This window comes from Rosa chinensis, chromosome 1, assembly GCF_002994745.2.
Source record: "Rosa chinensis cultivar Old Blush chromosome 1, RchiOBHm-V2, whole genome shotgun sequence".
Taxonomy (NCBI): Eukaryota; Viridiplantae; Streptophyta; class Magnoliopsida; order Rosales; family Rosaceae; genus Rosa; species Rosa chinensis.
The window spans coordinates 63,549,788-63,574,539 of NC_037088.1; the positions used below are offsets into that span (position 1 = coordinate 63,549,788).

At 39.6% G+C, this 24,752-nt stretch overlaps 5 protein-coding genes across 7 annotated transcripts; 2 read left to right on the plus strand and 3 right to left on the minus strand.

The window, feature by feature from the left end:
• Positions 1–432: 432 nt before the first annotated feature.
• LOC112170007 lies at positions 433–3,408 on the plus strand. 3 transcript variants are annotated; one of them, XM_024307178.2, is made up of 5 exons: positions 433–603; positions 719–966; positions 1,099–1,312; positions 1,463–1,551; positions 2,686–3,408. In XM_024307178.2, the coding sequence occupies exons 1-5, from the start codon at positions 457–459 to the stop codon at positions 2,780–2,782; spliced, it is 795 nt and encodes a 264-aa protein (XP_024162946.1). In that variant the 5' UTR covers positions 433–456; the 3' UTR covers positions 2,783–3,408. The 3 variants fall into 3 exon arrangements, with proteins under 3 accessions (XP_024162946.1, XP_024163087.1, XP_024163163.1); XM_024307319.2 differs by having other exon boundaries at positions 434–603; positions 2,716–3,408; XM_024307395.2 differs by lacking the exon at positions 2,686–3,408 and having other exon boundaries at positions 435–603; positions 1,463–1,703.
• Positions 3,409–4,681: 1,273 nt separating this feature from the next.
• LOC112182014 (peroxidase 66) lies at positions 4,682–6,081 on the minus strand. Its single transcript, XM_024320444.2, has 3 exons — positions 5,788–6,081; positions 5,476–5,664; positions 4,682–5,366 (listed from the first exon to the last, which is right to left on the minus strand). Exons 1-3 carry the CDS (start codon positions 6,004–6,006, stop codon positions 4,803–4,805), a joined length of 972 nt encoding a protein of 323 aa, XP_024176212.1. The 5' UTR covers positions 6,007–6,081; the 3' UTR covers positions 4,682–4,802.
• A 3,595-nt stretch (positions 6,082–9,676) lies between these two features.
• LOC112181733 (pentatricopeptide repeat-containing protein At4g38010) lies at positions 9,677–11,914 on the plus strand. Its single transcript, XM_024320119.2, has one exon. The coding sequence runs from the start codon at positions 9,842–9,844 to the stop codon at positions 11,723–11,725; it is 1,884 nt and encodes a 627-aa protein (XP_024175887.2). The 5' UTR covers positions 9,677–9,841; the 3' UTR covers positions 11,726–11,914.
• Positions 11,915–12,234: 320 nt separating this feature from the next.
• Positions 12,235–14,397, minus strand: LOC112170983 (molybdenum cofactor sulfurase). The gene has a single exon (XM_024308257.2). It carries the CDS (start codon positions 14,325–14,327, stop codon positions 12,384–12,386), a length of 1,944 nt encoding a protein of 647 aa, XP_024164025.1. The 5' UTR covers positions 14,328–14,397; the 3' UTR covers positions 12,235–12,383.
• A 3,753-nt stretch (positions 14,398–18,150) lies between these two features.
• Positions 18,151–19,434, minus strand: LOC121050952. Its single transcript, XM_040512559.1, has 2 exons — positions 19,203–19,434; positions 18,151–19,104 (listed from the first exon to the last, which is right to left on the minus strand). The coding sequence occupies exons 1-2, from the start codon at positions 19,223–19,225 to the stop codon at positions 18,300–18,302; spliced, it is 828 nt and encodes a 275-aa protein (XP_040368493.1). The 5' UTR covers positions 19,226–19,434; the 3' UTR covers positions 18,151–18,299.
• Between the last annotated feature and the right edge of the window lie 5,318 nt (positions 19,435–24,752).

Genomic DNA, 24,752 nt, shown 5'->3' on the forward strand with positions numbered 1-24,752 from the left:
TATTCCCTTTCTACATCATTTGAAAATGCCGTGAAATATTGCATTGAGAGTTGGTGTAATGATGAACTTACAACTAGAGGAGGTCCTAACCAAAGGCCTTATTCCCCAAGAAGAAAAATACAAAAAAGTTTCTCACCTTTACCTTATTTATCTCATTGATACTTGAATTAAAAATCATGAACTACACAAAAGTGGAATAAGATGAAGACAATTCTGTCAAATAAAGTGGTGAATCCATTTACAATCCATAGTGGTGCAATAAGAGCACTAAATGATTGAATCAATTTATTTAATACTCTAAAACATGGTGAAGTATGATGCATGATTGCATGCTATTATTAAGCTATTTCACCAAATAACAAAGAAAAGTATGATGCTTGCTCGGCCCATAAGCCCAAGCTCAAATAGCCCATAAAATATGGTGAAGTGGTGAACGAGAGAAAAGAATAGTCGCGTATGGCTGAAACAGAAACAAGGAAGAGGAAGATGGGAGAGAGAAGAGAAGCTGATTCCAATTCCAGGACAGCAACACCAAAGTGGCCAACAATCAAACCAAAACAAAACATTCAGATAACCCGTCTCAAAGACAATGATCTTTTCACCGTAAGAATCCCATTCCATTATCCTCAAAATCCTTGTATCTATTCTTCCTCTACAAAATTCTGGGTTCAAGATTCAATCTTTCACTGACTTAGCTTGTTGTTTTCAATGTATGCAGGTACATAATTTCTTCACATCTGCAGAATCAAAGGCTTTTGTTAAGGTTGCAGAGTCTATTGGGTTTGTTCACCAAGGAAGTCTTGGCCCAACAAAAGGTGAAGCTTTTAGAGACAATGATAGAATCTCTGTGAACGATCCTGTTCTTGCTGATTCTATATGGAATTCTGGGCTCAGCAAATTGTTTTCTGACATCAAAATTCGAAGGGAGGTTGCTGTTGGCTTAAACCCAAATATCAGATTCTACAGGTTGAACATGCTCGAGCTCATTACATTCATGTTTTGAGAATTGCTTCTCTGTTTATATGATTTGAATGGTTTGAGTTTTGTTGCATTTTGGGTTCATAAAGTTTGTTTCTTTTTGTTGCAATGAATTTTTAGGTACAAGGTTGGTCAGCGATTTGGGAGGCATATTGATGAAAGTGTTGATCTTGAAGATGGAAAACGCACACATTATACTTTGTTGATATATTTGAGTGGCGGTTTCAAACCGAAAGCGAAAAATGATGTGAGCAGTCATCAGGATTCATCCTCAGAGCCTCTGGTTGGAGGAGAGACCGTCTTTTATGGCTCAAGGAATAGTGTTGTGGCTGAGGTAGTAGGCTCTCTTTTAGTCATACCATGTTGATGTTTATACCTTTTTATTTTATGTTCAACTTTGGTATGATGTATAATCTTATCATTTGTGAAGTTGTTACGTAGAGTTTCTTGGTATTGCTTTTTGATCCTGATTAAAATTATGCAGGTGTCTCCCGTTGAAGGGATGGCTCTTCTGCACATTCATGGGCACAAATGTATGCTGCATGAAGCTCGAAATGTTACTAAGGGTATCAAGTATGTGTTTCGTTCAGATGTTGTATTTGCATGATGTAAGTGCTTGATGATCTCTGATATAAACTTGTGTAATGTGAGAGTTTTCTGAGTTGCTCGATTTTGTAGCAGAAATGTTAATCATCTATTCATTGTTGATCTCAATTTTCTTTGTTCTTCTGATGTTACATTCTTCCAAAGAAATTCACTTAAATAAACACTTTATAAAGGTCACAACCTAGCAGAAAAGAGTAAACAAATGATAATATTTATCTGAATACTTGTTTTCTGGTTGATAAACCAGAAACAGGAACAATTAAATACATGCTTGACAATAGGGAAAATCATAATACTGGTCCCGTACTGCCTTAAGATCTGATAATAGGAGAGTGCACCACCACTCTGCACCTCATCTGGGCTAGAGTGGCTCAGTTTATGTGACATTCATTTTACTAACCTAAGAAGTAGTTTCCTGATCTTGTGACATCTGTGTGCGTTGGTTTGGTGAGATCTGCGTGCGATGAGAGGGATCGTTAAGAAATACAGATGGAAGCACGGTGTATATTACCAATGGGGATCTCACCATATCTGTTTTATGTATCCATGTGATAGCACCTGAAGTAATTGGCTCCTGTGTTATGTATGGTCCATTAACCTTCACACTGAATGATTGTTTCTCCCCAACTTCAGTGAATGAAAGTGCACTTGGTTCCACTTGAATCTCTAGAAAAGCAGGTGCATCAATGCTGACATAGTAGGTTGAGTTGGGGTGGCCAACATTTGTAACAGTCCTATGGAAATTTCCCTTTATTTATTGCCATCTTCTATAGGTAGAGAGAAGGAGGGGTATTTAAGGTCCCATGCCTTGCCAGGCTTGGTGTTCCTGCAAACACTTTTGTCACCTATAATTCTCCTTATTGTAGTGGTGTTGTAGCTTTGCTTGCAAAGAAAGTCATCGTAATCTTTCTCAGATGCATCAAAAACTAGCCAGGATCAAGTGCCTTTATTGGGTTGAGAAGATCATCCATAAACAGATTCTCTTTCCTTGTCATGCTTTTTTGGGTCTATGATAGATGCTGTATCGAAAAAGCATTAGACTATGTAAAGAAGTTCTGAAAATTATATAGCTAGCAAATAATCATTTGAAATCTATACCAGTGGTCATGAGTGCAGATATAATTGCTGCAGGAGACCAGCGTGGGTGCTTAGCCTTCACAATAGCTGCTGCTCCTGTTACGTGTGGGCAAGACATTGACGTTCCAGAGTCTACTAGTATTTGACTCTCCTGGTGTCCTATTTGTAAACTGAAGCTTTTGCAACAGGTGACCAAGCTGCAAGGATATCAACACCTGTTGAACGAGGTCAGGCTGTTAATTTTATTTGAGAACCCAAACTTGTGAGAACATATATGAAAGGAGTAATGTATATGGTGAAACAAAGTGATGAGGTCCTAGCAACTGCTGTTTACCTTTAGAATATCTGGCACCATTAGGTTAGGTCCTCTGGATGAAAAAGTGGGAACATATGATGCGTGTAGATCCTTCCATGTTTCAGTCACTAGGGTACTTGCCTCTGGTTACTATGTTTCAGTGGTACAAATTAAGAATGAGCACCAATGTCATGTTGCTAAAACTTTATAAAAGGTCGATTTTTGTTGCTTATTCACCTGGAGGTTTTAATGTATTTCATTACTGTCGCAATTGTTCTGGACTGATGAGCGTTGTTGGAAGTGGAAAAGAGAAGGCAGGATCATCAACAGATTGAAAGGGCATGATGATACCCGCTCCGTCTGCATCAAGAATGCACCAGCCCCGTTTGATTGATAGTCACAGAGAACAATTTTCCCCTTTACTTTGTGTTTATTTAAGTCTCCAGCATAGCAGTACTTTGATGCTTGTGCGTTGGAATTAGCTCAATAATTTGTAGCATCTCCTTCCCAAATCAATGGGAACATGGCTCCGTTGACATCTATGTTATTGATAGCACTTCCCTTTGTATCATGAAGGAAACAGGAGCTTGTTAGCGTAAGATTACAAAGGTCTTAGAGATGAAACATTCTTGGATGATTATTTATCTTGAAACTTACCATGAAGACCTTTCCATTTCCAAGAGCTAACTGCGATACAAACTCCTGTCAATACTGCTGGCCGCCACAGTCAATAGCCATGCGTTCGCTGCAGCTCGCTGCAGCAGTTGTGGTCAATATCCCTTTCTTTAATGCCTGAAAAGCTCCAATTGCCACTGGATCCTCCGTTTAGCTGAAAGATGATGACATTCCGAATGAAACAGATATGATATCAACTCTCTCAGCAATTGCATATCAAAGGCAGCTAGGAGATCCGCAAGACTACATCCCATTGCCCAGCAAACTTTGTATACAGCCATCCTGGAATGGGGGACTCCGCCCCTTGCAACTCCTTCAGGCAATCCATAGATGTTTGCTCCTGCAATTTCTCTTCCTGCTGCAATGGAGGCTGTGTGAGTGTCATGTCCCACCGAGTCCCTCGGAGATATGATCTCAGAATGATCGTAAATTTTTTGGCTATTGTAGTACCGTGAGCCATTGACGTTTGTCGGATGCAATGAAAAGTAAGAAGTTAACTGGAAAATGTTTATTTCTCAGTTGTTACATGTGAAATTGCCGTTAGTATCACATATAACTTTCCATTTTTTTGTGAATGTCCGAATCCTTCATCACCGAAGCTTCTGATTCTGGCCAATTCCTAGAAATGTACGTGAAAAGCCTTTAGAATTTGTGATTGAAGAACTGATAAACTGATCACTTGAAATGATTATTGCTTTAAGTTTTTGTACGTGTTCTGATCAGCTGAATCTATCACCAATTATCACATCTCCACATGTATGATCTAACAAATTTTCAGTGAACGAATTGCTTGCACGTGCAGCCATAAGGAGGCCAAATAAAACAAGCCGGAAATTCAAATATTGCAAAATAAAATAAAATCTTATATCCCTTGCATTTATTTGTCAATTGATTGACAAATATTGGTGATTATATTGTTTATTATCTTTTTCTATGTTTTACCTACATATATATGCATGCTTGTAATATATGTATTGTTGACTAGTCGAAAAAATGTGTTGTTCAGACCACATTTATCCACAGCCTACAAGCAAGGACTATGCAAGAATGTACCAAAACAAAACAAGTTCACTTTCAATCTCATAACAAGATCAAAATTACATTATGAGTTCACACATATATAGTAAGAAAAAAAGTCTCTGGGTTGTTATCATTACTTTCTCTTCTCTGATCAGTTTACCACTCTGCAATTCAGTCTCACTTCTCCATCCTCAATCACCCCAACATTACCTAGTTTCACCATAGAAGCTGCAAACTCTTTAAAGAACAAACTTTGATCTTTGGCATACGATTCAACAATCCATTTAGTCCTGTAATCACCAAACAATGCTTGGTCCGATCCAAACACTCCCTTTCCTCCTATCAATCTCTTGTAATAATCATTATCAAAAATCGAGGATGTCGAGTCCAACAACTCCCCAGCGCCGTGATCTCTGTTTGGTTTAGGGCATTGCTTTCTTAGCTTTAGAGCAAACTCACTGTCCATAGTCGGGTCGACATCGTGGACTGAACTAAAATTGCGAAGACGGGCTTGGAAGGAAGAACAATGCGAAAACCCTAGAGTATGGCCACCGGATAGAGCTACCAATTCTTTGACTCCTAAACCTCTCTTGGCAAAGCTTTGAATCAGTTGGCTTACATTGAAGGTTGGAGCCGGTAGGTTGATGGTCTCGTTAGCCCTCGACACCCTTCCATCTTTTCTTCCTTTAAGCACATTCCAATATGGGCCTCGAGACTAACACATCATTTAGCGAACAACTAAATTAGAAACTTTAGCATTGGTGATACCCGTGATAGTGTGATATTAAAACACAAACATGAGTACTATACTAATACCTACGTACCATGGTTACTACATCTCTTGCAGCAATGCCTATTATATCGGCGCATGAAACTGTGCGTGGACATGCGGCTTCTAGCTTAGCTTTGGCCTCCTTGATCACGTAGAATGATCGGACTGAAATATTGGGAGGGCCATCTTTCTCTGCTTGGTTCCCTGGTGTTGAGTCGAGCAGCAAGGACGCATCACAACCCTAATTAACAAGATATTATGCAAGAGTACGGTCAAAGAACAACATTAATGCATATATGCACCAAATTCTACAAAGATTAAGAATGCAAATGAGAGATAGATGCGTAGAGCATAAATAATATACCCTTATAAAGCAATCGTGGAAGAACATCCTTAAGATACGAGCTGGGACTTTAGGGTCATGCATGGAAGCATTGTATACCGTCTGAAATATGATTTTCTCGACTTGTGGACATGTTTTATCATAATAGTGAACATCGAGTGCTGCTCTTGATCGTGGAAGCGTAGTTAAAAGAAGGAAAAATGTGCAGAATACGATGGTTTTTGGTGCAAATGCAGCCATTTTTTCCGGGACGAAGAAGATATGAAAGATCGAGAAGCTATTGACAGAAGTCACAAAACAAAGAGATGAAATTCAAACTCAAGGTTAATGATGAGAGAGACTCTTCCGATTGGGCAGTATATATACGTAAGCACATATTTCATGTACTTCGAAGTCACTCAATGGAGGAACAACAACCTGTATATCTGTACTAAAAATTTGACCAAGTATGTACTACACCTACTTGCTTTTAGTCGATCTGTGTGCTTTGAAACCAAGTAATACACCTAAGCTTGTATATCCTGTACTCTTGTAGGATCAAAGTTTAATTAGTTGAGTAGATTAAAATGGAAATTTTCCGAAGAAAAGCAAAGTTCATATGCAAAAAGTCTGAAAATATGTTAAAAGTTAAAACAACTGTTGGCTTGTGTCTATCAGGCTGGTTTATGCGTACGGTTGGTGAGAATAATATATGCAAAGAAAGTTGGAGTTGAACATGTGTTCCTACGTATTCATCACAAACTTCATTTTGTAAGCAAGTTTTTCTTGGCATTACTCAGAATATTTTAACAAATCTTAATTGATTGTCCTCTAAGGAAGTTTAGATTTTGTGGGAGGAAGTATGGACAAGAACCATTGGGGTATTAGGAAATGGTATGCATCATACGTACAACATTTTTGTTAGTTATCGTATAAGGTCTAGTTAGTTGGATGAGATATGGAATCACTGGCTAGAATTTTTATATCTCATACCGTACACTAACAAATCGGTACATTAATGTACATTAATTTTCTATGATAGTAGGTTAGTTCTTTATAGTTATAGATTAGCTTGAGATTATATTAAGTTAGTTTATTAATAGAAAAAGTCAATCTACATTAAACTTGTATATTTAATGCGATACGTTAATATTTTGTAGACGAATCTTGAAACACAGCTCTTCGAGGGTATTATATCAAATACTAAAGGCTTAATTTCCATTTATTGCTTTGATTGTGATTGAAAATGTCAATTGTTCTTATTTTCGATTATGTTATTTTGGTAATACGGTTGTTGTACTATACGTCCAAATGTACTACGCTGTATGAGATTAGCTTTCCTTTTCCTCAATAGGAATGTTACAAGGAACAGAAGTTAGGGTTAGGTGTAGGTTACTGAAATGATTAATTACTTCTTAATGGAATCCCACTTCTGATAATCAGACCATTACACATAATTGCAGAATGCAGAGCCAGTTATATAACTACACGTGGCCTTTCTGATATCCATATAAAACCTAAATCATGCTTTTGAAATCATAGAATATCCGAGTTTCTATCGCAAAAATCCCACATGACGTGGCACCATCTCAACGGCACATGCTGTCGTGGGTAGTCTCCCACCGTCGATAAGACCCCCTACCCCTGAATAAATAAGTAAAGCGTCCGAGGGTCCCTCCTTGGTAGGGTTCGCAAAATAGAAAGAGGATAAGTGGGGCTGCCTCCTCTGCTTCTCTATTAGGGTTTGTTCTTCTATCCCCATCTCTGTTTCATAGCTCACTCTAAATTACCTAATAGATTTGAATTTTGGTTCTCCGTTTGTTCAATTAGTACTGTAATCTAATCATGAACAAAGTCCCAGACCAAAATTCAGCCAAAGTTTCAAGCTTTATTCTTGCTCAATTTCTTCAGCTTTCCCCAAAATTCAAAGCTCTCTGAATTCGTGAAATTTGTTGGTTTATTCAGCTTGTTCTTGTTCGATTCCATCTGGGCTTCCTTGAAATTTCTCAATTTCGTTAAGAAAAAGCAGATTTTTGATGGAACCAAATCAAAGGCAGAGTCTTGAAGAAACCGACGGGATCACGAACCCATCAGTTTCCGGCCAACAATTTCCGGCGGTGGCGAAGAAAGAAGAGTTCGAAGATGGGTCCCTCTCGATGGGTCTTATCCCGGTTCCGGCACCGGCGAAACCGGTGGTGAAGCGGTCGTCGACGAAGGACCGCCACACAAAGGTGGAGGGCCGCGGCCGGAGGGTCCGAATGCCCGCCGCCTGTGCGGCCCGGGTTTTCCAGCTGACCCGAGAACTCGGCCACAAGTCCGACGGCGAAACCGTCAGGTGGCTCCTCGAGCACGCCGAGCCGGCGATAATCGCAGCCACTGGTACCGGCACAGTCCCGGCAATCGCCGTCTCCGTCGGTGGCACGCTCAAGATTCCGACGAGTTCTCTGGCGAACCCGAATGGAGAGGTCTCTGAGCTTCCGAGAAAGAAGAGAAAGCTACATTGCAATAGTGATTTTGTTGATGTGGAGGAATTGAGATCAATTTCGAGTGGCTTGGCACCGATAGCGCCGGTGAACTACGGCGGCGGTGGCGGTGGGGCTTTGTTGCCTATGTGGCAATTTGGGGCGAATGTTCCGTTCTTCATGTTCCCAAACTCTGGTTGGGCTATTCCTTCGGATTCAGTTTCAGGCCACACCATTTTCGATTTGCAAGGAAGGCCTATATCGAACTTCCCCGTCACAGCGTTGCAATCTGGGGTTCAAGTTTGTGGTGATGTTGATGTGCAGGCCACTTCTGGTTCGATTTCGAGTGGTGGTGGTGGTGGGAGCGGTTCGACTAGTTTGGGAGCCAGTAATAGTAATGCGGTTACTAGTAGTGACACTAGTGCTACAACAGCTGCTCCAATTAGTCATAGTCAGTTGCTGAGGGACTTTTCTTTGGATACTTTGGACAAGAGGGAGCTTCAGTTCTTGGGTGGTCTCTGTGGAAATTCAGAAGCTCAATACTCAAAGCCTTGAGTCAAGGAGGGTTTAGGGTGTAGGGTTTAAGTCTTTTAGGCCTTTTTGTAATGCTGCACAGAGTTCTCTGTTTTGTTGATCTGGAAATTCACAAATGCTATATTCAAAGCCGTTTTGATCACAAAGCCTATATGCAAAGCCTTGAGGTTTTGACTCAATGAGCTAAGGTTTTAGTGGTAGGCTTTTAGGCCTTTTTGTAATGATGCACAGAAGTTCTGTTTTGTACTAAGCGGAAGGCCACTTTGTCTTTAGTCTTCGTTTGTGCTTCTTCTGAATTTGTTCGTCTTTGCAGTTTTGGATAAAAACCATTCTGATTTGCAAAGCAAGTGGCAAATGAGTGAGCTTGTGTTGCACGTGTGAATTGGATCAACATTTGAAAGTTGGACCAAAGCCATGGAATGCGGGTCTCGCTGACCTCGTGGTGATCCCAGCCCCATTCAAAGAAAACTTACTAAACTAGGCGATGACAACTTAATCAAACGAGTTTAAATTTGATGAACAGAGTATAATTTCTGCTCAAACTTTCCAAGCTCGACGTACTGAAAATCCTAGACTTTCAATTTCAAATAATTTATTTATGAGATATTTGAATATTTTAACCAAAGTGAAAAATATAATGTACCATAGATGTTTCACATCCTCTCCCAATTTGTTGGCCGGTAACGTATCTACACTTGACATAACATTATGCCTTTTGACTCTTGGGCTTGTCAAACCTCTTTTCGATACACTTATTTCTCATTCTGCTTGTTTATGGATTAGAGGTTTAGGAATGAGTATCGTTTTTCATTTTGTATTCGATCAGTGCAAGATTTGAAAAATTATACATTTCAAATGGAAAACAATGCCTCAAAATGAAGGGAACGAGAGACCCTAAACCTTTTGAAGTTGCGTTTCACCTCACCCCACAAACCAAAGGGCCTCAATCAACCAAAAACACCAAAGACAAGAAACCAAAGATACGACTTGCCGTTTGGACTCGGTGCTCCAAGCTGTACTGGCTGATTCAGAGTAAGCAGAGTTTGATCAAAGTTCTCTACTTTCGAACCGAACTTGAAACTTCAATCAAAATTGGACCAATGTGTATGTTCCTCTGGGAATTCCCATTTCACCATTTCTGTCCACTTTTGAAGTTTCTCTCAGAATCTCTCAGCTTCATTAACCTTCAACTCGCTCAAAATGAAATCTTTATAGTTGATACAAGCAGTACTATGCATTCTCTGAAATGGGTTCTCTTGGATTTGATTGGTAAATGCAAAACCTTGAGTTGCTTCAAGCAAATCCATGCAAAGACTGTAACTTCAGGCCTGGCTTGCAATGAATTGGTTGCCACCAATGTTGTTAACTTCTTGGGAAAATCTGTTACCCATTTCGATTACGCTTGTGATTTTCTGAAACAAGTTGATTGGCGTGTGAACTCTTTTCCGTTTAACATGTTGATCTCTGGCTATGCTAATGGTGAAAATGCAGGGGAGGCGGTTTTGGTTTATAGAAGGATAGTTAGAGATGGGTTTATGCCTGATATGTTTACTATTCCGGCGGTTTTGAAATCTTGTGTTAAGTTTTTGGGGATGGGAGAGGGTAGACAGGTCCATGGTGTGGTTGTGAAGATGGGTTTTCAGTGGGATGTGTATGTTCAGAACTCGCTTGTGCATTTCTATAGTGTTTGTGGTGATTGTGGTAGTGCTAGTAAGGTGTTTGATGAAATGCGTGTGAGGGATGTGGTGTCTTGGACTGGTTTGGTGTCCGGGCATGTGAAGGCAGGGTTGTTTGGTGAGGCTGTGTCTTTGTTTTTGAGGATGGATGTGAAGCCGAATGTGGCGACTTTTGTTAGTGTGGTTGTGGCTTGCGGGCGGATGGGGTATTTGAATGTGGGGAAGGGGGTTCATGGATTGATTTTGAAGCATTCGTTGGGGATGGACTTGGTGGTGGGCAATGCTGTTGTGGATATGTATGTTAAGTGTGAGAGTTTGTGCGAGGCAAAGCGGGTTTTTGATGAGCTTCCCGAAAGGGACATTGTGTCTTGGACTAGCTTGATAAGTGGATACGTGCAGTGTAAACGTCCGAGGGAGTCACTAGATTTGTTTTGCAGCATGCAGACTATGGGAATAGAGCCTGATAAGATTATACTTTCCAGTGTGCTTTCAGCTTGTGCCAGTCTTGGGGCTCTTGATTATGGTAGATGGGTCCATGAGTATATTGATCGTAAGGGTATCAAATGGGACGTACATATTGGAACAGCTATGATTGACATGTATTCCAAGTGTGGCTGTATAAATATGGCATTGCGTACTTTCAGTGAATTGCCTTGCGGGAATGTCTCTACTTGGAATGCACTGCTAGGTGGTTTAGCCATGCATGGACATGGGCACGAGGCACTCAAAAAGTTTGAAGAAATGACTAGGTCTGGCATCAGGCCAAATGCAGTTACTTTTCTAGCTGTATTGACAGCTTGCTGCCATTCTGGTTTGATTGATGAAGGCCGCGGGTACTTTCATCAGATGATAAGTACACCTCATAATCTCTCTCCAAGATTAGAACACTATGGATGCATGGTTGATCTGCTCTGTCGGGCTGGACTCCTCGTTGAAGCTCAGAAATTGATAAACACTATGCCAATGCAACCTGATGTGCTGATATTGGGAGCTCTTCTAAGTGCTTGCAAGGCCAAAAATGATGCTGAGCTCTCTCAAGAAATATTAGACCGTCTCCTGCAACTTGAGTGGCAAGATAGTGGGGTTTATGTGCTTCTATCAAACATTTTTGCTGCTAATAAAAGATGGGCTGATGCGACAAGGATAAGGAGGTTGATGAAAAAGAGAGGTATACAGAAGGCCCCTGGCTCAAGTGTCATAGAGGTGGACGGTAAGGCTCACGAATTTTTGGTTGGGGATACTAGCCACCCTCAGAATGAGGATATACATGTAGTGTTAGACATCCTTGCTAATACAAGCCAATCTTAAAGGGATTTTCTGCATTCATTCCTGATGAGATAAGTATATACTTTTCACTTTTCAAAGTTGAGGCCATTTCCTGTATTTTTTATTTTTCAATATCTTTAGATTAGGATCAGATGAGTACTCTAATTATAATTCTAACTGTAGTCTCATAATTCAAATAATCATTTTTACAAGAAGTATATTTGATTATCACTACTTCAAATTTTTTGTTACAGTATTTCATCTAGTGTTTTTTTTCTACTCTATTTTCTTGTCCCTTTTTGTTTTATCAATTTTCATATATTGGGAGTGGGTGTTGGATGACTCCAACTTAGAATACTCTTTTTAGAACAAAGGGCGTTTATCTGAGCATGAAGTGAACCTCCTCCTCTTGTCACTTGGTTTTTCCCCCTCTATTTGAGGATACGAAGATAAGATAATTCAGTCCATCTTAAAGAAGTGATTAACATAATTTGTGCAAAGATGACATTTAGGTAACATAATATAAGACTTCACAACAACATCATGAACTGTTTGAAAGGTGCTAAATCTATTTCTTTGAAAATAATGAATGGTGGTACATCTGTTTTCCTTTGACTTTAAATTCCAAATGTTCAAAACTCGTGTGCAAGAATGTTTAGTTTTCTATACTGTGGATCAATTTAGAATAAACATATATAGTTTAAACTTCAATGGTTTTCTGATTAAGAGCTGTATATCTCCATCTCTCCTTCTCCACAAAATCTGCATCTAGGAACTGTGCAACAAAAGCCCAAAGCCTGTATATGTCTTCAAAATTCGATACAAACCCGAGTGCAGCTGTAACCACACTTATTCCTGAACCAGATTTTGCCTTCAACTTGTTTGCAGCCATTCCTTTTGCTCCACTATCTCTTCTCTCTAGGACTCTTCCTCTCTCTTCAGCATACTTATCTGAGAACCAGATATGGTGTAAGAATCCGTAGCTAAGAGAAATGTTGTTTCTATCAGCAAGTTTCTGGACAAGAACAGGCTCAACCTTTTCACCCTTCCAATCAAATACATTGAATGCTAGAGCTGGTCCCCGGTCATATTTGATCTTTGGTCCGTAGATTCTGACCAAAGGAACTCCCTCTGAGTTAGGATGCTTAAGCTTTCTCAATGAACTCACCAACCAATTTATCAGGTACCTTGCCCTGTTAGTGATCAGTATTAACCCCAGAGAATCCACTTGATCCAAGCTCCTGCATACAACCTCTTGATTCCCATTTTTGCTGCTCTTGGCAAGCCTTTCTGATTCTCCTGAAATTTCCAGTTCTTCTGAGTTTGCACCATCTTCTGCACTGTCAGAGAGTTCTCCTTGTTCTAACCTTTTCGTAGGTGTTCCCCGATGACTGTGATTTGATATCAGACCAGAGAAAGAACGTGATATATCTAATATATCTTCTTGCAAACGAAGTCTAGATATCTCTTCAACTTCCGTGTCAGAGGAGTCCCCTCCTATTTGAAGAAACTCCTGTGCTGGGACAAGGTTTACAATCCCTGTACTTGTAGATGCTTCCAGCACTGGAATAGCTGATTTCTTGACAAAGAGGCATGCAAAGCCAGATGGGTTTTCCCCATAAACCTTGTAGAAAGAAGAAATGAGGAAATCTGGCTGAAAAAGAGAGAGGCCGAAGCTATCCATATCCTTTGGTCCTAAGGCACAAGCATCAACCAAGACGTGCCACCCATTCTCCTGTGCTATAGTCATCCATATATAAGGATATCTAGAACCTGTAACTCTGGAATGTACTGGGAAGACAAAAACCCCTCTTTTCTTTTTCTTCTTCTTCTTACTCCCTATCATCTTCCTCAATTTTTCTGACTGAATCCTCAGCCTTGGCCATGAAAACTCTGCTGACATGACCTGGGCGCCTCTCTTTTCCGAGCTGTTAATCATTGATTCCACTGCCTCGCTCTCATAGTCATAAACTGACAGAAGCTTTCTACTAGTTTTGTATGGGTAAGATTCTGCTACAAGTTTGAAAGCTGATGTTCTGTTGGCGGTGAAAACCATGCTGTAATCATTTTCTGAAATGTTAAGAAATCTCATTATTCTTCTTCTCATTGCAGATTCCAGCTCTGATTCATGGCCGCCATGAAGAAGCTCCGTCTTGAGATTCCCAGTCTTGTAGGATATACTAAAGAAAGGGTAATCTGAATTTTGGGGCGGTGATGGCAGTCGAGAAGTGGATGTAGATGGTACCTTTTGTTTTGATGATTCCTGTTTGTGCAGCTGGGAAGACGAGAAGAGACCGATGCCTATATAATCAAGGCAGGTATGATTGGATTGTGTGAGATGGTAGTACTCCTGAGCTCGTATCTGGTCCACTTCTGCTGTCTCATAGTATCTCGGATAAGCCCTGGTGAAGTCAGAGAAGGACTTTTGCAAGGATGGTATAGACTCATGGTTGGTGAACTGGGTGTTTGGGAAGATGGATGATGAAGTTTTGGCTGCAAAGTCACGACGGCAAGCTGCAGAAGTGCTTCCAGACTTTGAGGCGGTGTCGTGAGATGCTGTGGACTTGAATAAGGGGGAGGAGCGGGAGGAGCAGCAGCCGCTGAGGCATACTTCTGTGACCTCTTTCAGGCAAGGTGATTGCATTTTCTCTCTTCTCTTGTCTTTCAACAATTCTTGATTAGTATTTTGTGTGGGTGTCTTTGCTCTGGTTCAATCATTATCTAGCAGCGCATGGTTTATAAGGATTAGAAAATTATAGACGCTTTTCTTTGTCATGTATTGTGTGTTTTTGGGGCCCTGCTGGTGGGGAATGGTACGTATGTTTTGTCAGAACAGGTCATATCAGTGAGATCACTAATGCTATAAACCAGGTGGCTAAGTTGACATTGTCTATTATTCATTTCATACTTTACTAGCTAACCTTCTTATATGTTAAAAAGTGTTGATCCATTCTCATGAAGCAGCATGGTTTACTTCCCGTACTTGTCATGGAGGGTCAATTGATCTGAACCAGTAATTCAGTCAACCAGGCGTGGATTGAAAGATCAATTACAGAGACTATCGGAAACATCATGATGAATTCGAGTTTAGCAATATTTGAGTGGAATGATATACTACGTTAACGGCATATGGATTACATTATATATAGAGTCTCTCGAAGTATGCAGATTATCATCATGTACACATTAGAATGAGCTGTCCAAAATGGAATTCTAGTGTTTAACTTTAGTGCTCAGCACTATAATCGTAATGTATGGCTTTATTGAAAGGCAGAGGCGAGAATGGTGAAAGCAACAGGCAAAAGTGGAGACAAGGGAGCCTTTATGTTGTGGCCGGCATTATCAGTGCTGGCCAATATTGCTTCTGTAGTCTCTAGGAATGCTTCCAACTTGCTTAAGCCTTAAGTTTGAATATTTCTATCAAGCCATATATAATTTTCGCCGATATCATCGAAATTTCAAATTTGCATGCCAATTGTATTAATCCAATTTTCTTTTCTTAAAGATGCCAAACGTCTTTGCCTCCAGGATACGATATTCATACTCTCCCTTACAATTTCGAGGCAACAACTAGTTTTTTCCTTTCTAAATTGTGTCCAGAGTTTCAGTATTTTTTTTTTCTTTTGGACAATGTGTGCATTCTGTATTAATATTGCTGTCTTTATTCATGGAAGAACAGAAATGATATATATATTTTTTTCCTGAGAATGAAACAGAAATGATTTAATACATGTTTACATTGAAGTTGTTGAATCTCCCTTTGATTGATCAATGTGATGAACAAGCTTAATGTGAACATTAGGAATAATAATGTAACATCATTTTCAAGCAATCAAGGAAATGATTAGAGACCTGAAAGTAAATTAGAAACTTAGATTATACTTCTTCAACAGATCATTGTAGAAAAAAGTGGAACTATACACTAATTTCGTTACAGTTTGGAATATTTAAGATAAATTGTTCAACAATTATTGCATCTTTTACATAGAATTATAGGGAAAAAAAGAGGAAGTCATCACCAAAGACAAAGTCAGTAGCATGATTGTCCTTGATGTGTGGGAATGATGAAAAAAGCAAAAGAGGAAAAAAGCAAAAGGAAAAACAGCTGCTTACCGTCTTGTATTTGAAATCATGTAAATACAATCTAATTATTCCATACCCATCTTTCAATCCATGTACATTTTTTATGAAGACCCCTGTAAGATTTATATATATTGACTGTGGACTTTATAGATTTGAAAGCAAACCATGTTTGCTAGGAAGATTGGTCAAGAAAACTAGCATCAAATTTCTGAATATGTTGGTGTTGAAATTGCTACAATTAGTGAATGAAGGGCACTGTTTATCTTTGTTTAGTTTAATCTGAGGTCTCCCAGTGGAGAAGTAAGAGGAGAAACGATTACCCACTGTGATCTTTGAAATTACGACTTGAAGTGATTGGTTATGAATCCGAGACTTCATTTGTAACTTTGATAGATCTCCACTTTAAGTTGCCATGTGTTTGCAGGCAAGCACAGTGTCCTACTACAGCTCGTTCTCCCCTGGAAATTATAGAAATGCAAATGGTTAAACTTTTATGAGAAACTTTATTCCGCCTTTGGCCGCTGGTTCTAATTACGACATTAAAGTTTTAAGGATTGTTATATGAAAAAATACTTTGAGAACGTATTAAATACACCAATTAATTTTCTCTCTTATATCAATATATCATCGTGATTAATACAGGTAAAGAACTAAAGATTAGTCTAGCTACCAAACTTAGAGCCTTAAGAGGCTCAGACAATAGTGTAGTAAAGGGGAGTGCTGTATATATATGACTTTTGACCACACCAGTATTTCTTTATGCTTATTATAAAAGGAGTGTGACATTTGATTGATTTCATGAACATAGTTGGTTGTGGTTATTATTGGATCACAAGACTTGCCACTATATTTTTACTCCGAATTCAAAACCTTTAATACACTAAAAAAAACGAAAGAGTGACGCAGTGGTATGTCAACAATTCTAGAATTCAAACCGAAGAAAGATACCGTTATTTTTTTCTGCAATTATGTTAGTAGAAACTCAATATCAGTCTGCATCGTGTGGAAGTAGGGCGGTGGTTGAGCCATGATTGTCAAGACTAGACAATCAACATGTGTTTGGTTATAGCTCTGCCTTATTCTAGATTCATTATAGCAACAAGGCAGCAATAGTTCGTTTTTACTTTTACCACCAAGAATATTTGTTGGTGAGTGAAAAAGAATTGGTTGTGATGTTTACCGCAACATTTTGCTTGATTTAATAAGTACTTTGAAAGTTCATGCTGCCTCTTTAATCATACAATTTGCAGGTGATGACACTAAGGTAGAGTTATGACAATTCAGCTTAAAATTTCCAAAACCATTAAGCTCATAAATCAAATCAAATTTACAAAACTATTATACTCATAAATGTGATCGAAAAATAAGTCTCAATGGTGTTCTCTGAATAATAGTATAGATATTGACAATGCGGTTTTATTTTTTCTTTTTAGCTAGGTTAGTTTATTTCCTTTTCGACAACCCTTCTTATTGACAACCCTACTAGCCTTTTGTAGTGTGAAGAATCATGTAGCAATTTTCCATTAGTGGGAGAAAGTTTCAAGTGCTGTTCCATAGGAAACGACTGTTGGATGTGTTCTAAGAAGTCTTGCATCATCAATTATCTCCAAGGCATACTTTCTTTGAGAAATAAAAATCCTTTTCTCGGAACGTGCAACTTCTATGCCAAAAAAATACTTCAAATTGCCAAGATCTTTGATGCGATGTAGGAAATCTTTAAGAGGCTGAATGGCTATGGGATTATTTCCTATAATCACAATGTCATCCACATAGATTGAGATAGCAGTAAAGGAAGAATTAGTGCACCTGGTGAATAATGAATAATCTACTATAGATTGCATGAAACCGACATCTTGGAGAGCGGTGGTGAACTTCTCAAACCACATCCTGGAAGCTTGCTTTAATCCATATAATGATTTATATATTTAGGTGGCACTGATTTGGTGGCTAGGGTTTATCTTGGCTGCTAGTGTTGATGAGGGTTATATGATTGAAGGAGAGAGTTCTGATCCGACAAGAGGAGGGAGGAATTCTCGTCTTCAAATTCAAGGATCAAGAGGAGAAGGATCGAGTGCTTAATGGGGAACCCTGTACTATCGCAATTCCATGCTGTTGTTAGCGGACTATAACGGTATCATAGCCTTGAAGACACCTTGCTGCAGCTTCTTGAGGTGTGGGTGGCGGTCAAAGGCTTCTGTGTAGCCATGCTCAATGCTAAAGCCCTAACCCTTATTGGGAATGCTTTGGGGAGGTTTGTTTGCTATGATCAGGCGGCTCTGCAGAAGAAAGATGCCGTACAGAGGATTAGAGTGCTCCACGACATTCATCGTCGGATTTGGGCTAAGCGCGGAGGGTCAAGAATATGATCAAAATATCTTTATATACAAAAGAACTGAATTTTTATAGTAAACACTAAATAAGTAAGAACAAAACGAATGAAAGGTCTGTTATAAACAATGTTGAAAGAAAAAGTTTACAATTGTTGATAACGAAAGTAGTAAGGACATAGGATTAAACAAAGAAATTTTATAGTTCACAGCTGAAACGTTGGCAAAATCCAGATTGATGGTTGAAGACTCATCTTCACTAGCATTGAAGCCTTTGTGCTGTCAATAGATAGAAAGCTTTCATCTTCTACAACATACACACCAAAATCATTAGGACCACGAGGCCCAAATTTACTTCTAAAACAATCATAATCATGAGTAAAGTATATGCAATTCCGTAGACATCCTGGAAAACTTGAAGAGATTACCGAAAACGAAGAGTTATCACCTAGGAAGAGTGTTTCACCACCTAAACTGTTTTTCTTGGTCCACTTACACTCATCAAAATTCAATTTGTAAATTATGAATTTTGATGTTGTACGCATGTCATTCTTCCGATCAAAGCTAATGTGTCTTTCAACCATCAACAATTCTTTCTTATTTGAATACACAAGATAACTCTTTATGGTGTGATCTCGTCGAAGGCTGCGTGCAGCTAATTTTCGATTGAAACTGAACCTAGTAATTTCGAGAGATAAAAGTCTGCTATTATTTCGAACACCATAAAACTTACCTCCCAGAAAAATGACTTCATCAAATCCACGACCACGTGCGCGTCCATCAATATAACTCCAAGCTCTATCTTTACCAAGTCTAATAAAAGCCAACTGATAGCCCGGTTGAGTGATGACAACAACAATGCACTCATTTGCATTTAATACTGGGTCTGCTGAAATCGTAGCCTTGTAAACATAACGCTCATGTCTCACTCTAGACATATCTATCTCTTTGATGAGTCGCAACGGAGGAAGATGAATGATAGAATTTTCTTTTTCTACCCTCCCTCTAACCCTAAAGAACGGATTTATTAGAGTTACTGTAAAATCATTCTCCACAAATATCAACCATCCTTTTGAAGACCCACAAAATCGAGTATTGGGCACTCTTACTTGCAAATCAAGAAGCTTGTCATCCGTGACGTTGTAGACCTTCCATATATCTCCAATGTCGGTGTTAATCAAGAGCATTGGAGGGGGATGACAACATGGCATTTTAACTCGTTTCTTTCGATTATCCTTAGCTATGAAATTCCATGATCTACAAACAACACTGAATCTCACATAATCTGCTAGCAAATCTAGTCTCTCTAAAACTGATTCCAATATTTGATTAGGCAACTCTGACCAATCTGCCGAGACAAACAAAAAAAACATACAAAATTAAAGACATTACTGACCAGGGTATTATCTATACGAGCCTTAGCTGCCCGCGCGTTGCTGCGGGGGTTATGGTGGCTAGTGAATTGCTTAGAAAAGTAAAGGATTAATTTCATTTTGCCCCCTCCAACTTTAGGTCGAAAATCATGTTAGTCCCTGATCTTTTTTTTTAATCAAGATCACCCCTACACTTTCAATATTCCTCTTCCGTATCCAATCCTCATAACTCCATCCAATTTTCCCGTCAAATAGTGACGTGGCACCGACATCATGGCCCAGTTTTCAGCTTTTCAACCAATAAAAAGGGCAAAATGGACATTTTCACCCCACCAACACCCTGTGCTGCCCTTTTCTTCGTAAACCACCACCTTCATCCTCATCGATTGCTTCCCCATCTTCTTCTCCTCCTCTGAAATTCTCTTCGGCTCTGAGATTATAAGCAAAATCGAGTCCGTTCCAGAATTCCAAAGTCTCCATCTTTCTCCTCAAAGCTTGAATCTTTAGCCTCTTCCCTTTTTTGCATTTCCTCTGTGATACTCTCTCTTGCTGCAACCAAAAGGCCCAAAAACCAAACAATTGAATCACATCACCTAAGTTCAAAAATCCTAGGATCAAACGATTCAAATTCCCCTAATCCCAAATTGCATGTATCTGATCCAATTCCCACGGATCTACCAAAATTAGCCAAGGCCGAAACCGAATCATGACCGACACACTATCCCCAGACCTCGAAGCATCCACCGTCTCGGGCATAAGCTCCTCCGCCGCGAACTCCACTGGCAAGACGCCACCGTACGACCGCGACCTTGGTATATTGATTCAGAACGGGAGCGACTCGGCGTGGCGGATCGGGGACCGAGTCCACCTTCGGAGTTGTAAAACGATGTTGCCGAGCTAGAGGAGGAGGGCGGAATGAGAGCGCGTCCGTTGAACAACGAGGACTAGGAGGAGGTTGATGAGTAAGGACTTGAAGGCTTCCGATATGAGGATGATTGTTGGGATTCGTGGAGATGAAGAAGTGGGATTTGGTTTTCTGAATCTGTATTTCTTGGTTTGGTTCTTTCACTGTATTAGATTTCTGGGTTTGAGATGAACGTTGTGTTGGAAAAGGTTTTGTTTAGTTTAAGCTAGATGTGGAATGCAGATTCAATTTAGGGAAACGACTGCTAATGGCATTGGTTGAATACAATCAAGATTAGAATAGTGAAGAAATTGAATATACTAGTGGTTTCTGATTTTGAAGGAATCATTCATAAATGGCTCTCTTTGTTGAAGTTCTGAGTTTGCAAGTGTTTTTCTTTTTCTTTTTCCAAAGGTTATTTTAGGAATTTTGCCTTTCTTTGGGTTGTAAGCTGAAAAATGGGCCATGGTGTCAGTGGCACGTCACCATTTGACGGCAAAATTGGATGGAGTTATGAGGATTGGACAAGGAAGAGGAATAATGAAAGTGTAGGGGTGATCTTGATTAAAAAAAAAGATCAGGGACTAACATGATTTTCGACCTAAAGTTGAAGGAGGCAAACTGAAATTAGTCCAAAAGTAAATGATTGTATACAAAAGAATATCATTGATTTTGTATTGTTGGTTTGTACATTTGGTTTGCTTTCAATTGTTTGATGGTGGTGCAAAAATTTAGGTAATGTTGTAGTATATATGAAACATGTTGTATTGTTCATAGTATAAAATGTCTATGTCATGTATAAAGATAGATATTTTAGGTATAGTGACTTGTGAGTCAAGCTTTATGCCAATGGGGAACAAGTGTGGCAATCATCATCATCACAACCACAATGTGGAGCTGCAAATGGAGATGCCACAAAATGAGGCTACAAATTAATGAAGATGCCATCAAGTTGTATCATTATTTACTTCAAATGTATCTCTATAAATACCTCCTTTGAATGAAATGAAATACACACATGAATCTTCATTCTCTCTGAAACATTACTCTCTCCTCTCTTTTTTATTTTGTGCTTGTCCTAAAACACGTTATCAGCACGAGCTCCTAGCCCTTGCTAGCCATACCGTGCGCTGCCCCTGCGCTCGTTCCTGTGCAGATCAGCCTGCTTGCACGCCCCGAAACATCTTGTTCAGGACCTCTGATCAAAATACTTTCTTCATCAAAGTTGTTCATCTATGTCTCTTCTATCTGACCTCAAAATTTCAGCCCTGTTGAAGTCGTTTTGAGACCTGTACATCATCCGAAGTGGGAGCTGTTCAGCACGCTCATTCCTGTGCAGATCAGCCTGCTTGCATGCCGAGCAACGTCCTTTTCGGGACATCTAATCAAAATCATTTCTTCATCAAAGTTGTTCATCTCTGTCTCTTATATCTGATCTCCAAATTTCAGCCCTGTTGGAGTCGTTTTGAGACCTGTACACCATTTGAAGTGGGGATCTGTTCAGAAGCGAATTTGCTCTGAATTTCAACAAGTAAGTTTTAAAGATTAAAGTTCCCGTTTTTGAGTTTTTACTTCATTTTTCCTCTCTTTCTTTTTCTCGGGAACTTACAATTAAAAGCGGAATTACCGTAATTCACGCTAAACGAACTAAGAGCGTTCGTAATCATGAACTAAGAGTGTTCATAATATTCGGACTAAGAGCGTCCGCAAAACATCATTGTTTTGGTCTAAATATTATTGATTTTAGCTTTCGTGGAAGTTTTAAACTCCGAAACTAATGTATCTTCTCTTATTATCTTCAGGATGTCGAATGAACCTAGACTCGACTTTCAAATACTTGACTCAAGGGGTTCGGAATACCATAGTTGGGTAACCGACGTTGAGAACCACCTCACTTCAAAGGGAATATTGCCCATAATTCAAGCTCCTGATCTAGGCCTTGTGTTCCAACGAACACCTACAAAGCATGCACAAGCAATTATCTTGATGCGGCGCCATATGGATAAAGCACTCAGATTAGAGTACATGTCAATCAAAGATGCTAGAGACCTATGGGTAGCGCTAGAAGAGCGTTTTGGTAATATCCAAGATACCCTCCTCCCTGACTTGAAGGTTCAGTGGAATAATATACGCTTCTCCGACTTTAAGTCTGTTGTTGAATATAACTCGGAAGCCCTTCGCCTCAAAGCCATGTTGAGGTTCTGTGCAAAGCCTCTCACAGAAGAGGAGCTAATTGAGAAGACTCTCTCCACCATTCCCGTCTCAGCAATTGTGATATCAAAGCAATATCGCACCGAAGTCAATGCTGGACGAATTACAAGATTTAATGAGCTTATTAATCTTTTGTCAGTAGCTGAAAAGCACGACAACATCCTTGTAAAGAATTATCATTCAAGGTCCATTGGAACCAAGAGCGTTCGTGAGGCAAATTATAATGCACCCAAAAGAGGGCGCAAGCAACAATACCCTAATAACAGGGGACATGAAAGGCGTACGGGCCCATATAACCACTCCAATAAAGAGAAAACCGCAACTTTAAAGCGGACACACGTGGTGGTAACTCCACACGTGGTGGCTTCACACGTGGTGGCAACTCCACACGTGGGAGAGGTGGATACGATAACAATAAGGGCCGTGGAGGTCGCATCATAAGACGTGGTAGTAGCAGTAACCCTCCTAGGGAATATCCACAACGTGGACAAACTGCACCTCCAATGAAAGGAGGCAACCATAATGACGTATGTCATCGGTGCGGATCAATCGAGCATTGGTTCAAGCAATGCAATGCAAGTACTCAACTAGCTGCAAGCTACAAAGAGTATAGGCAATTCAGGGAGCAAGAAGCCAACCTTGCCGAAGATAAAGAGTGTGAAGATGTCAATCTCACCATAGAAGACTTCAAAGCTAAACAAGTGCACGAGGATGCAGCAGACTTTGATTAGAATAGTCTTTTCTATTTCCCAATAATGGCAAACGTGCCTTAATCAAATTGTATTAACTCTTTCTCATGTGGCGTACCCAATGAAGTATGATGTCTAGGAAAGTAATTGAGATCATGGTATTTAAGCGGGCCTCGCTCCACCAACATCTCTCTACTTTCCTGGTCATATCTCATTGGAATTACCAAACGGATTGAGCAATTACAATTTGTATATGTTTGATTATGTTTTGTAATAGACTTTGGGAAACCTTGATGTAATCATTGGTTATTTTCCTTATTAATAAAGTATCGCATTCAATGTCATGGACATGTGTTAATATCCCGAACTTTATTCCTTTTCAGTATGTTTTCCGGAGAAATGGAATGCCTTCTTGATAGTGGCACCACACATACTATATTACGACATAGACAATTATTTTTATGGATGACGCCTAGTCGGTCTTCAATAACTACGATGGCAGGATCATCACAATTGATTCATGGTCGAGGACCAGCTCAATTCTTGTTGCCAAATGGCACGAATATTAATATCACTGAAGCTCTATACGCTCCTAGGGCTGGAAGAACCCTATTGAGTTTTAAAGATATAAGAGCCAATAACTTTCATGTGGAAACACATTGTGAGAATGGACAAGAGTTTCTGTGCATTATCTCTAATAACTACGGAAATAAACGAATATTAGAGAAACTTATGTGCCGCTCTAGTGGATTATATGCAACCACTATCAGAGTAATTGAATCCAACCATGTTATGAATGAAAATTTATGGGATTCTGACACATATAGACTTTGGCACGACCGTTTAGGTCACCCAGGTCGAGATATGATGCTCCGTATATTAAAAACTTCACACGGACATCCATTCTTCAAAACGAAAAGAAGTACGAACCAAAAAGTGGTCGAAAGAACTACTTCATATCATTCGTTTTGCAAGGCTTGCACTTTAGCAAAGGTAGGATCAAAACCGTCCTATGCAAAGGACACTAAAGAAAATATACCATTCTTGCAAAGAATACAAGGTGATATTTGTGGACCTATTCAACCAACCTGCGGACCATTTAGATATTTTATGGTGTTGGTTGATGCATCGACACGCTGGTCGCATGTCATGCTATTATCCACGAGAAATGCTGCATTTGCTAAACTCCTAGCACAAATCATTAAATTGAGGGCTCACCACCCTGATCATCCTATTAAGTCAATTCGTCTTGACAATGCTGGAGAGTTTACATCAAAAACTTTTGATGATTATTGCATGTCCATTGGGATTGAGGTTGAACACCCTGTACCTCATATACACACCCAAAATGGTCTCGCAGAAGCTGCCATTAAAAGACTTCAAATGGCTGCTCGAGCATTGGTTATGCGCACCAATCTCCCTATTTCTGCTTGGGGATATGCAATATTGCACGCAGCTGTGCTTATTCGTCTTAGGCCCACT